The sequence below is a fragment of the Thalassophryne amazonica genome, chromosome 8 (genome assembly GCF_902500255.1).
Source record: "Thalassophryne amazonica chromosome 8, fThaAma1.1, whole genome shotgun sequence".
NCBI classification, from domain to species: domain Eukaryota; kingdom Metazoa; phylum Chordata; class Actinopteri; order Batrachoidiformes; family Batrachoididae; genus Thalassophryne; species Thalassophryne amazonica.
In genome coordinates, this window is record NC_047110.1 from 20435058 (window position 1) to 20449440 (window position 14383).

The 14383-nt window shown below is 41.9% G+C and overlaps 1 protein-coding gene across 1 annotated transcript in view; it reads left to right on the forward strand.

Annotated features, from left to right (window-relative positions):
- LOC117515332 (kinesin-like protein KIF21A) overlaps positions 1-14383 on the forward strand; it is a 249863-nt gene that overhangs the window by 138407 nt on the left and 97073 nt on the right. The window contains 5 exon segments of the mRNA XM_034175837.1: positions 693-888; positions 3420-3609; positions 3746-3812; positions 8870-8970; positions 8973-9074. Coding sequence (XP_034031728.1) covers positions 693-888; positions 3420-3609; positions 3746-3812; positions 8870-8970; positions 8973-9074 — 656 coding nt within the window.

Here is a 14383-nt window from a genome sequence, read left to right on the forward strand (position 1 = left end):
CAGTATGTAAGGAGTTTCTCGTGTAAATAATCTTGGAAGCCCGGCGCTTGGCCAGCAGCGTGGTGATGGGGAGTGGGCTGGAAACGGCTAGGTCGTGTCTGCAAAGCCTCTATATGGTGATACACAAAGTCCCAAATATGGCGGGAGTTTGGTTGGAAGTATAGTGTCTGTTTTTTATCACACCAAAGCAGAAAACACATTTTGCACAAGGAGATAGTAAATGTTGGAGACAGTGTGGATGTCAGGAAGCTGACCACTGGCACATTTTCTTGGAGTGCCCAGTGATAAAACCATTTTGGATGCTATAACTATCCTACCATATTGTAATACATATTGTACTCAAAGAAACTTTATTTTTGATGATGTATTGTGTCAATTTTTGATGCAAAGAAATAAAAGGTAACGTGCATTTTACATGATGTAACAGACGAGGGTAATATTGCTTTATCCGTGTGTGTTTTGCATGCTTTTTGGTCATATATTGAATTCCATCCTTATTACATTAGCTGATCGACAAGCTATATTACAGAGTGTACTAAATATGAAGTACCCTAAAATAGTCATTTATATAGACGTATTCAGGTATAAAGTCAATGGGATCATAAATGACCCCACTCGGTTGTATTAGTTGATAAAATAACTGTCACTTGCGGGTTAAAGAAGAAATGAGCTGAAATGTGATGCTTTCTCAGTCAAACAGTGATGATTGCATGCATCAGCCCCTCTGACCGTGACTTCATGGAGACACTGAACACTCTGAAGTACGCCAACCGAGCCAGGAACATCAAGAACAAGGTGGTGGTGAACCAGGACAAGGCCAGCCAGCAGATCAGTGCACTGAGGACAGAGATCGCTCGACTCCAGATGGAACTGATGGAGTATAAGACGGTAAGGAGGGTGGATGTAATGACAGACCAGTGCTGGATGGTTAAAGACAGGTAGGATATTAGGAGGAGACGGACAGTTGAGAAAGTGGAAAATTAATGATAAATGTTGACATGGTAAATGTTGGAACTGGAACACTTAAATCCATCAGTCTGTCATTCGAATCTGCTCTCCTATTCTCATGGATTATTTCTTGAATTCCACAGATTAAATTCAGATTGAATTAATTTCCTGGATTTATCACAGCTGCTCCACTGCTTTGAATGGGGTTAGAGCAAATCTCTGCACACACCTTGAGTAAGAGGCAACTTACACTCTGACCAAGCTAACGAGACACATGAGCCACTTGCTCTTACATATAGATGATCAGTTTATATTGGCTTTTTTTTATTGTGTAACATGGTGCAGAAATATAAAGGAAAATTCACTTAATTTTTGCAGTTTGTTTACATCTGAAAATTAAACCCCAAATGGTGGTGTGAAACATTGGAGTTTTTATAAAATACAGCCACGTCGCAACAAATTCTTATTGCACAGTGGAACAACAACAAAAACAAATCAACTTGTATGCTTGTAAGACAGTTTTACTTTGATTACTAGAGAGTGGCAGAAAAAAGAGAGCTGGAAACTGTTTGCAGAGGTGTTGCAGTTGATTTCCACCAAAGATGGTCAAATCTAAGTTGTTGAATGGAAAGGTGATTTTTACTACTACTTCTTTGATTGTAGAAATTACATATACTGTATTGATAACATTTTTCCAGGTTTCACAGCTTTTAATTAATTTGTTCATATTCTCTACCTGCTTTCTCCAATCAAGGGTCACGGGGGGGGGGTGTAGCTGATCTCAGCAGTCATAGGGCGAGAGGCAGAGTCCACCCTGAATTTGACACCAGTCTTTCGGAGGGCCTCATATAGACAGGCAAACACATTTACGCTCTCACTCACATCTACGGGCAATTTAGAGTCACCCGTTCACCTAACCGGCATGTCTTTGGAAGTGGGAGGAAGCTGCAGCACCAGGCAATGGAACATTCCATTCAATGAGGTGAAGCAGAGTTGAATGGAATGTTCCATCTTTCACTGAATTAAATATTTGTACCATTGAAAGAACGTAAAAACATTCATTATTTATATTACATAATTTCTAAATAGATCCTTGTCATTTTATATTATATTAATTTACAAACAGAAAAGGGACTTAATTTTGGTACCTCCCCAGTGCAGCAAAAAAAAATGTCAGAAATGAATCCAGCTTTGGTGCATCACTGGTGCTTTGACATCAACAATAGAACCGGAACTTTAAAATAGGAGTCTGAAAAATAATTCTGACGATGGAGTCCGCAATGCCGTGCATCAAGTCTGTCAGCAAAACAAACTCTACCGTGTTTGTTTTAAAGCTAAGCGCCACCTGGTTGTGTAAGTGTGCCTGCACCAAAAGATGCTTGTGCACACGTGTACTACAAAAAAAGACTGTGTATTTCCTCAGTGCAGCGAAAAAAAACGGCAGACGACTTACAGCGCAGTGGATTTGTTTTGTCTTTGTGCATGTATGTGCGTGCGCATGTAGGTGTGTGCGTGTGCACGCACGCAGAGTGCAATGGTACCAAACATATGGAACCAAATTTGCACTCGAAATGCAATGCAAAACAAATGGGATGAATAATCCATGTCACGACATAGGACATACATATGACGTGACATACAAAGCACCAATCAAATGACAAGGATCCACTCAGCCATTATATAATTTACAAATAATGAATGTTTGAGTTCAATGGTACAAATATTTTATGAGGTGAAAGCTGGAATGTTCCATTCGAGGCGAAGCAGAGCTGAATGGTACGTTCCAGCTTTCACCAAGTTAAATATTCTTCCATTGAAAGAATGTAAAAACATTATTTGTTTTATATAACCGTTTTAATAAAATAGATCCTGTCATTTGATATTTTATTCATTTATAAACAACAGAAAAGGGACTTACATTTTGGTGTTCCACTGCTTCTAAACTCCAACACAAACTTTAAATAGGAGTCCAAATTGTGACGTGTAGTCCAGTGATGCTGTGCACTGACATCGTACTTCAAAAAAAAAAAGAAGAAAAAAGACTAGCTTTTCATCCTAACAGCTCTTCATGCCTCCAGACAGCTTACAGCGCAGTGGATTTGTTTTTTGTGTGTGTGCGAAGAATTGGCACAGTGAATTAGCTCCTTAATTCAAATTGTCGTCCGTCAGCAAAACAAACTCTACATGTTTAGCTCAACGCTGCCTGCACTAGCAGGCTGGGTTCACAGCGTGCAGGTACCAAACGTATGGAACCAAATTTCCACACTAAATGCCACGCAACACAAATGGGGTGAATAATCCATGTCAGGTGACATACAATGCACCAATGAAATAACAAGGATCCACTCAGAAGTTATATAATATACACTATCTTTTATTCAATATTCCTGAAGCACCCACCCCCCCCAAAATACAGCTGAATATGTGGCCTAATCGCTGTTCTCTGTTGTGACTGCTCCTTTTATCTGTAGGGTAAGAGAATGGTGGGTGAGGATGGTGTGGAGAGCTTCAGCGACATGTTCCATGAGAACACCATGCTGCAGACGGAAAACAGCAACCTGAGAGTTAGAGTCAAGGCCATGCAGGAAACCATTGATGCCCAGCGGGCGCGGCTCACTCAGCTGCTCAGTGACCAGGCCAACCAGGTCCTGGCCAGGGCAGGTACGGTGGGCCACATAAAAAAAAAAAAAAAAAAAAAACCACTGGAGGGCAGTTTCTTAGAGAGTACTTATTTTAGTTCCTATTGTTGCTGTTTTATTCTAGTCTGTTTGACTTCATTTTGTTTTTGCTTTATTAGGTGAAGGAGGGACTGAAGAAATTGGAAACATGATTCAGAGTTACATTAAAGAGATTGAGGACCTCAGGTAAACAGTTTGACTAGTTGAAGACTGTTGTCTCCACTGTACCAGACAACACATTTCTGCTGTAGTAGTCTGTTTTTTATAGCTATAAAAAAAGAAAAAAGGTTAGACTGCGCATTACCTTGCCTTAGACTAAAATGATACAGCCAAAATGTGAATTTTAGCTGTAGTTGAAACTTCAAGTAACAGATTGAAGTCCTTTAGAATCAGAATCAGAAGTTTATTGCCATTGCCAGTGAACAGGATTCACAGACTAGGAATTTGCTTCGGTACAATGGTGCAACATTAAGAAGAGATAAAATGCTAAGATAAAATATAACGTGTCAAAATAAGATAAAATATAAGATAAAAAAAAGAAATATGAAATATGAAAGGCTGTGTGCAACAGAAAAACAGAGAAACAGAAAAAACAGTGCAGTGGGAGGAGTGCAATTAAAAACCAAAGTACACTGTCTAAAGTGACCCGTGATAAAATGATAGTGACAGAGTTAAGGTTAAGGTGACTGAGTTATGAGGAGTTCATGAGTCTAACGGCAGAGGGGAAGAAACTGTTCTTATGCCGGGAGGTTCTGGTCCGGATGGACCGTAGCCTCCTGCCCGAGGGGAGTGGTTTGAACAGACCGTGTGCAGGGTGAGAAGGGTCAGCTGTGATCCGACCTGCTCGGCCCAGAGTCCTGGAGACGTGTAGGTCATGGAGAGATGGAAGGCTACAGCCGATCACCTTCTCAGCAGAGGCCACAATGCGCTGCAGTCTGTGTCTGTCCCTGGCTGTGGCCCCGGCGTACCACACCGTGATGGAGGAGCAGAGGATGGACTCGATGATGGCCGTGTAGAACTGCACCATCAGCTGGACAGGCAGCTTGGCCTTCTTCAGCTACCGCAGGAAGTACATCCTCTGCTGGGCCTTCTTGATGAGGGAGCTGATGCTTGACTCCCACTTGAGGTCCTGGGTGATGGTGGTGCCGAGGAAGCGGTGACAGACCACAGTGGTGATGGGGCTGTTGGTGAGGGCGAGGGAGGGCGGGGGGGGGCTGTGGCTTTCCTGAAGTCCACGATCATCTCCACTGTTTTATGGGCGTTGAGCTCCAAGTTGTTGCTGCTGCACCAGGTCACCAGCCGGTCCACCTCCCTCCTGTAGGCAGACTCATCCCCATCCGAAATGAGTCCGATGAGGGTGGTGTCGTCCGCAAACTTGATGAGCTTTACAGAGTCGTGGCTGGAGGTGCAGCAGTTAGTGTAGAATAACAGATTGAAGTCCTTTTTCTAAGATGATTTCTTTTAGCTTTGCTTCTACTTGGGTTGTTTTTTGACAACTCGGTGTGTAACATCTGGTTGTTCCCGAATGAGCAATAGCAAAATAATTTGTACGTTCCTCAACCAAGAACATCAGTACTTGCTGCCAGCACCCAGTTCTGCTGTGTACTGGAAGCAGAGTGCTGATGTGACTAATGTGCACCATGAAGTGTTGTTGTGAACACAAATAACAATCACATGTGCTGACTGTCATGCAGCTACAGCAGAGAAACTAATTAAACCCAGAGCATTTAGGAGTTCATGATGTAAGTGCATGATTCGGTGTCCCACAGCATTGATGTGCTTGTAGTTTGTGGGCTGCTGTTTCTGTGTCTCTTGTGTTTTCCATTCATTGGAACTTAAGGAAAAGTTGTTTGCTCATATGAACAAGAGCCTGTTTCCCCCTGTTTGTTCATCTCTGATTTTCTTTCATGTGAGGAGTCCAACAGCACTAAGAATTCAATGAAACAGTTTTAGCGATACTCCAAACATGTCACAAATGTTGGTAGCAGCCCATTGGGTCAGTTTGAAACAAGACACAAAATTACAGTTTTGTTTGCTTTGGCACACAAAGCCTGCCAGTAATGCAGAGAGGACAGCTTGGTTATATTATCTTGAGGATAAACTCACACTTGGTTCTCTGGTCTGTGGCAGAGTACGTTACGTGCCCAAAGCCCATTTTGTTTGACTGATGTGATTGCTCTGGACCAGTCCACTGCCATGTGTCCGGCCCATTTTTCAGAGGTGGTCTGGGGCGAGGTCCTCGGCCATGACTGCATGTGATGTGATCACAAACTGTTCAATTTAGCCATTACTACTACAATAATATTATTACTTGGATAATACAGTCTTCAGTCAATATTTGGGTTCAAAACTGGCTTGGCTTCTTATCTTATTGATAAAATTGAATCATGGTCAGTGGGCAAGGCTGAAAAAATATTTTTTCATCTTTTGACTACATGATTAATTGATTGATTGATTGATTGATAAATCCCTTGTTGCATGGTTTATTCAAATGTGACAGGATTTACACTGAGAGGTGGGGTGAAGTAATTATTTCCAGAAATCATGAGTATTTTGCTGTATCCCAGTACATCATATAGACTGCACACATGCATGCCAGTATTTTGGCATGTTTTACCTTCTACATAAGACGATCCATAGAAATTCCCCCAGGTTATGTTAGTGTTGTGTGAACACAAGCTCACAAAAGGAGTTTCCTCGTGTTTATCTCAAGCATAGAGGGGTGTAAAATACACTGTGCATCTTTGGATTGTTTGTTCTTTTTTTTGTACACACTTTTTTTTTTTTTGCACACATAACGTGTACTACTGATTGATTGAATTTGTTTAGTACAGCTCAATGCACATAGCAAAGTATATACATTAAAAAATATGTGGATAACACTTCCATTGTGGTCCATATTAAAAACAAATAACTACAAGCATACAAATAACAATAAAAATAAATACAAGCTAAATGAACAATTCTCCATCCATTTTCTTCCGCTTTATCCGGAGTCGGGTCGCAGGGGCAGCAGCTCAAGTAAAGCCACCCAGACCTCCCGATCCACACACACCTCTCCCAGCTCCTCCAGAGGAACCCCAAGGCGTTCCCAAGCCAGCCAAGAGATGTAGTCCCTGGGTCTTCCCCGGGGCCTCCTCCCAATGGGACGTGCCCGGAACACCTCTCCAGCGAGGCGTCCAGGGGGCATACGGAAAAGATGCCCGAGCCACCTCAGCTGACTCTAAGAATTTTTATTGAAATAAGTTATTAGTACACATAGCTAATATAAAATGCTAAAATTTAGTGCATAATGCTATAGAATTGATAATAGTTTAAAATAAATTAAAAAACTACCACTTAAAAATAAATATACCCACTAGTCTGTGCATAAAAATTCATTCATAAGTAATAAAAGGGTTAAGTTCCTCCTTCAAAAGTTGATCAAATAAAAAAGTTTTAACTTGATTTTTTAAACAGTCCTTATCTTATTGGGTTTTGATATGTACTGACAAGTTATTCTACATCCTGGCACCAGTAAAAGAAAGGGAACTGTTGTGTGGGCCGCCAGAAGAGGAGGTACTGCTGGCCCACCACCAGAGGGTGCCCTGCCTGAAGTGCGGGCTTCAGGCACGAGAGGGCGCTGCCGCCACGGACACAACCGGGAGTGACAGCTGTCACACATCAACTCATGACAGCTGTCACCCATCATTTCATCACTCCATAAAAGCCGGATGTCATCTCCACCTCGCTGCCGAGATATCATCTACCTGTGAAGGTAATTCTCTGCTAAACTGAAAACATTGACTAACAGTCTGAACTTCTTTACAGCCGTTTTCCTGTAAGTGTTTCCTTATCTGTGGGATTGGTGTTTGGTGTGATCAGCGACGGCTTCGCTTCACCCCCCCAACCAGATAAGTGGTTGACAGGAGCTGCACGTGTGTGTGATTAGAGGTGGAGGTGAGTTTCCACCTTCTGACTGTTTTTGTTACTGGGTGTGTGCAGACACCCACATCTCACTGTTTGTGCTCCTCGCCAGCAGTACCAGATCCGACAGTCGGGGACGGTGATCACCTGGGAATTCGGGACTTGGCGGCTCCAGTATTCTCCGGGTTCTGTGGCGGTGGAAATCGTGTGGTTTCCGGCTCTTATCAGGACAGACGTCTTCTATCCTTGAACCTGCCACACGTCACCTTGGTGTATTGACTGCTGTCAGATCTGTGATTGTCTGTATCATCGTTGTGCACATTCACAACACTTAAATTGTTACCTTTTGGCTCATCTATTGACTGTTCATTTGCGCCCCCTGTTGTGGGTCCGTGTCACTACACTTTCCCAACAGGAACTGACCAAAAGATTTGACAGAAGGGATAACAAGGCAAAGTGAACTGAGCAGGTGTTATGATGAGGGTGGATTTAGTGCAAACGAAGAGGTTAATTACATTGTATTATGTTACACATGTGACCGAGTAGCGTTTCCTTAACTGGGAGACTCACTGGTAACATCCTAACCTGTGCAAACTTTGTTTAAACAAAGTGAGTCTGAGGAACGGCATTTCAAAGAAATGGTAAATAGGCTGCATTCATATAGTGCTTTTCCTACTGCATCAGAAGCTCAAAGTGCTTTACAATTGTGCTTCACATGCACCCATTCTCTCGCTCACTCTCTCTCACACACACACACACACACACACACACACACACACACCACACACACACACACACACACACACACACACCAATGTCAGGTCTGGCTGGTTTTTGATCTGAGGGTTCTCTGCTCAACGCTTAACCATCAGAAACGGTAGTATTTTGTCCTGGGTTATCTGCAGATGGTTTTGTTTTCTCTCCATAAGGCCAGAATACCAGGCAACATTGTCATAATCAAAATGACACTGAATTAAAAATGAAACTAACAGTTTTTCCTATCCTAATTAAAATGTCAAGCCTGTCTATGTACTTATGTACAGCATTAGATTTACTTATGATAGTGTCTGCTGTTTGGCTCCCAGCTCGATTATTAGTGATATACTCTGTTATTATTTCTCAATACAAAAGTCATATGGTTGTTGATGTCGACATGCTCGCTCTGAAATGGAGTGTAGTATGAGTGCACGGGTAGTGGGGAAGAGGGAAAGTCATGTTTGTGCTCAGTCCAAGGTGCCTAGGCCTAGTGTGAGTATGCCTTAAGACTTTGTATATGTAGCAAAAAATATTCTTTAATATTTATTTGGCTGATCTGTATCCCTGGATTTTGCCTTCAGAGCCAAACTCTTGGAGAGCGAAGCTGTGAATGAGAATCTGAGGAAGAACCTCTCACGTGCCTCCAGCCGTCAGTCCTTCTATGGAGGATCTGGACCCTTCTCCACCAACTTCTGGCCCCCGAAAAGGAGACATCGGATATTATCGAGCTGGCCAAGAAAGATCTGGAGAAATTGAAAAAGCGAGGAGAAAAAAAGAAAAGAAAAGGTAATGACCCATTTGGACAAACTGGATAATTTGTAATTGACAAAACATTATAGAATCTGGCTGGTCAGTTGGTGTGTGTGCGTGGTGTGTCTCTGTGCAGTGGCTATAGCAGAAGACAATCCATTGGTATTTACAATACATCATGAGTGTTTTTAAGTCCTTTGTCAGTCTTTCTCAAACAGCATTATGTTTGCTCACATAGGAGTTAGTTTCCTGTGTCCAATTTGGACAGTGACCACAATCATATTCACTTAACAGTTGCTCTCCATGCACCTCTCTGGCCTGCAAGGTTGTTTCTTTCGTTAAGGTACTGCTTGATGGGTATCTTTGTAGAGAAATTGGGGTCTCCCAGGGTTCTTTTGGCCAACAGAAAGCTGAGAGTAGCGCAAGGCTGTTTCACAGTCAGGGTACATATGTGTCACTGGTACCAAAAAAATCAAAGCGGTTGCTTTGGTCAAGTTATTCATCCATATCTAACTGCTGACTGGGGTACTTAAATAGCCAAAGTTTCAGGACCGGTCAGAATTTCGCATTTATTTTCATTTCAAGATTGCAAATAACAAGTACAATTTTCCAGAGAGAAGTTTTTTTTTCTTTCTTTTTTTACTAAGATAATTGTTGTGTAAATTATACAAAGATTACTGCACTCTACCCATATATACTATCTACTAAAAACAGTTGATAGTAAGTATGCACTCAGAGTATACAACTGCTGTTGTGTTTCTGCATTCTGAAATAGTGATGGACTATAAGGGCAGTTTTTGATAGACGGAGAGTTACACCCCACTATTAGACATTTGAGCGAATTAGGTCCACATCCTAGATAGTGATTATCTCTTTCAAACAAAAAAAAATATTATTCACATAACACTGATGCTTGCATTTGAAATGCACTCTATTTCTGGAGAGGAAATTTCTGACAGGACATTTTATTTTGGAATGCCTGTTTCAAGACATTTCCCCACTGGGCAATGATCCTGAGAGTTAGATTGTTAAATTAGTCCATTTATTGGTTACCTACTAAATAAATAATAGTTCTGACAGCCCATTAAAATTACACATCATGGAAATGACACAGACATTTTGGTAAAAACTGGTGTAATTAGCGTTCTGCTGGTAAATAAATGGGGCTACAAACCAAATGACCGTTGCTGCTGATAGACCAGTAGTAGTTATCCATGTATGGCAAACTAAACTTTGTTGTTCATTTCCACCTTGTCATTAACCAAACTTTCTCTTTAAAATCCACTTATGTTGTACCCTGATTGTAAAACAGCCCAGCAGTTGTTTTGGTAGTCTCTCTTCCATTCATAACATATCTGCTCTTGTATAAATGCTCATGTACACACAAACTTGTATCTGCTACTTTTGACATTGTCACCATGCATTCCATCCCTTCTGTACAGTGAGCCACAGTGAATAAAATCATCTTTTTTTATTTCCATTATTTCTTTTAATTTTGTTAATTATATGCATTATAGACTTTTATGAGGTGAACCTGTGATTATGTGGACCAGGTCCGCATAATCACGGGTATAACTGCTTTATTATAAGAAAATTGGGAGTTGTCCAAACATACTAAAACTGAAAAAATCAATCGCAGGTTTCAGCTCTTTGTTATTACTGTCATACTGCACCAACTGACATCCCATCGATCGACTGGAGATGCCTGGTTAAGTCCGTGACGAAGAGTCATCAGGCTTGTTTTCTTATAAAGTTCACCATTTGCCTGTCTAGCTTCTGCGTAAAATCAACGAGTACTTCCGTCAAGCATCCATCTGTCATAAATTTTCAAAGTTGGGCGCATGTCCCTTTTCAGTGATGTACTTGCCAAACAGCTTGGCTGCTGACTGTGTATTTCTGCGGGTGTTCTTTGCATCTTGTTTCGTGTAAAATTCGTTTTAAGTCAGTGTCACTAACAGACACAAACCTATCTTATGCCCTCTTGTCAACAAACTGACCAGCCCAAAGTAGTCGTTGTATCGCGTTATCTGATTGGTCTCATTATCGATAGGTGTCACTCGATTAGCTATCGCTATGCTGCACATGAGGTGTACTCGTTTCACACGCGCGGTCTTCTTGGCTCCACCAGTGGTCAACTCGGCATGTGGTACAGCTCAGAAAGTGGCTAATGGGCCAATCAGAAATTGGCAAAATCCCAATACCATATAATAATTATTGTGTACTTTATGTCTTTCTGTGGAATATTTGCAATATGGCAGCTAAAATTGTTGCTTGTAGTATTTTATTTTGTGGGGATTCTGTCAGTTTTACACCCGAGGATTTGTTTGCAGGAAGAATGGGACAAAATAACACCTGAAAATGCTTCATTACATGGTATTCCTCAATACCAAAATGCCTTAAGTGTTGTGAGAGGAATGCAACATTACAAAATGGTAAATGCTTATACCCCCATCACACATACGCTGATTGAGGCCGAAAGGCGTCAGAATGACACATCCGGTCACAATCTGAAAGTATAGCTCGGCTGTACTGAGTGTGTTGCACAGTTCAAAACACTCTTGGCGCCATAGAGATGGAATCACATCTGACGGCGGTCTATGTGGAGTTTTTGCATCATCTGATCGCAGTCTACATGTTCTGACAGCATCAAAACAGCATCTGAAACAATCTGATCGTGGTTGATTGAACTCTGAGATCGATCGATCAGTCACAGCAAAGCCTGCTGACTTGTTGTGGGATGTCCACCTCCACTGGACCCCGGTCAGGGAGGGCAAAGGAAATGTTCACATGTAATAACATGTATGTGGCACACATTCATCATGTACAGTGAATGTGAACAGCGCACAATCAAACGGAAAGTACCGTGTGCTGCTGCGCCTCTCCGTGGTCTCGTGCAGTAATGCGTCATAGCGCACGTCGGGCACGGAGGTGAACGGATCTCACCACTGTAATATACATATTATTACTTGATCACCATCTAAACTCTGTAGGAGGTGTGACATGGAACTGTATTGCCAGGCCATGACAACATTATTAAACATGAAACTCGCCCCCCAGCATGGAACTACAATTGTTTCACAGCACAGAGAGCATAGGAGTCAAACCACAGCCTGTGGTCAAAAGCCTCTCACCCGGCTGCTGTGTTCTGCAAATAACCACGGCAAAAATTAAATCCCATGTGATAATCCAACCGCCATCACGGTGTACAGAGTTGTGTTGTGCTGCTAAAGTGAGCAAAAAAGCAAAAAGAAATTAAAGTTCACTGGAAAGGCTGCATCTGACGCATGGTGTGAAAGCTGCAAACTTTCAGCAAAGGTGTCCAGTGGCACTCGCTCATGCTTAGTGGCTCATGCAGCCATTATGAGCGCGCACACACACACAGCTGAATGATCTTTTCAGCACCTGCGCACTCGTGCACACGTGCGTGTGAGGAACACAGCGCTCCCTCCCACTCCAGTCCTGTTTGCCATCCAGACATTTGGACATCGGGCAGTCTTCAGCACCTTTTATGTCCATCTGACTGCAGTCTGTCATCTAAACTGTTATCTATATGCACTTTGGATGCCATTGTGCAACTGTGGACGAGGTACTCTGGCTGCGTTCTGACACTGCTGACCCCCCCTCCCCCCCAACTGCATCCAATTATCGTAATATTTGCCGTTTTGGCCTGGTTCCTGCACATTTTTTCTATATGTACTTGCTAGTGTCCCAATTTATTTTGTAATATGTTGCAGGCCTTAAATGCAGGAATGGATGTAGTATATTAAAATATAACGCAATGCTAAAATACCCTCGACTGTATGAGCATTTTGTTCTTTATAATTTGGAGTTCTTTAATTATTAAGATTTTATTGTCTTACATACAATTTGTACATGTTCAATAAAGCCCCTCTATCAATCAATCAATCAAAAACAATATTTACATTTTACCGGCATCTGCAGGAGGCCTTGCGTGTGCGCATATATGAGCTTTTGACAAGAGCGGAAGTTGTACAAGTCAAGAAATATTTGTAGATCACCCTCTGTGCATTTGCAAGAATTGAGACAAATTGTAATGTGTGAAGCACAGAGGAGTACAGTCTAGCAGTTTGCTTTGAGTTAGCGGGAGTTAGCATGCACGCTAACGTGAATTATATTGTAAGTCTTTCCAGAGGTGTTATCAGGTTACAAACACAGCGTTTTCAGTTTTAGAAGTGTTTTTCTCGCTAGCGTTTACATAATATATGAGAGAGGTGTTATTTCTAGCCCAAAAAAGCAAAGGAAGTTAGGTACAGAATGTGATATTTTAACATCTTAAAATACCTCTTAAAATAGGTCAAGATTAGCCATCTTCAAACATGTCCAAGGTCTGTGTCCCAAGACTTCCCTGTGAATTTCAAGACTGTGGCAGCAATAGAACTGGACTTATGCTCTACAAGGACGGATGGACGGAAGCCAGGTCTTCACAATACCTGATGGCCATATGTTGGCCTCGGGTAAAATGAACTGAAGTTGACCAGAAAAAACAAACATAAAATATCATGGGTTCATAGTATCTTCACTGTAACAGAAGTCCAAGTGAGTCTGTCGGCCGAGGGTTTTCATATCCTCCCTTTTTACATATCGCCCTTTTTCTGATTTGGGGTTGTAACAGTAACAGTTGGAAGTCGACTGAAACGTGTCATTTCTGGTGTAGGTTTAAAACGGCTTAAGTGAGTGGTCACAGGTCGAAAACAAACTAAGCTGTTTTGGCAGTTTTAAGTGGAAAGTGTGGAAAAGAAGAGATTTTCAGTGTATACAGTATTTTCTTCTGACCATTCTTCCCTCCATTTTCTTCGTTCATCTCTTGCTTCCTTCCCACGTTTGATCCTTCACCCTCTCTGAAGACTCCAGCTGCTGTTGGAGGAGAGAGAGAGGGAGGAGGAGAGGAGAAGGTGGTGGAACAGGTTGAGGATGCCAGGTTTGTCAGAGCCTCTATCCTCCTCTTGTCATTCCCACCATTTCCAACGGCTTAATCTCTGCTTATTTTATTTTTATTTTTTTAAACAGCTTGTGTTTCAGCAGGTTATTGCCTCGCCCCACTGCTACAGTACCTCACTGCATAAAATGCTTTTTTTTTTTGTCATTTGATAAGCTTTGGCCCCCGTCTGAACACCTTCACTCACACTTTGACCCTTCATGCCGTTTCCTGCTTTATGTTGCATCTCTTTGCGGTACTTACTGGTTTTCCATTCTTCAAGACGACCTGAAAATTAGAACATTTTGTAACTCTTTTTACCACAACAGGTTCCTGTAGCACAAGTCCCGAGTTTATGAAACGTTTTCCCGTACAGATTATGACCAGCTGGTTAATGCTCATGGTTTGT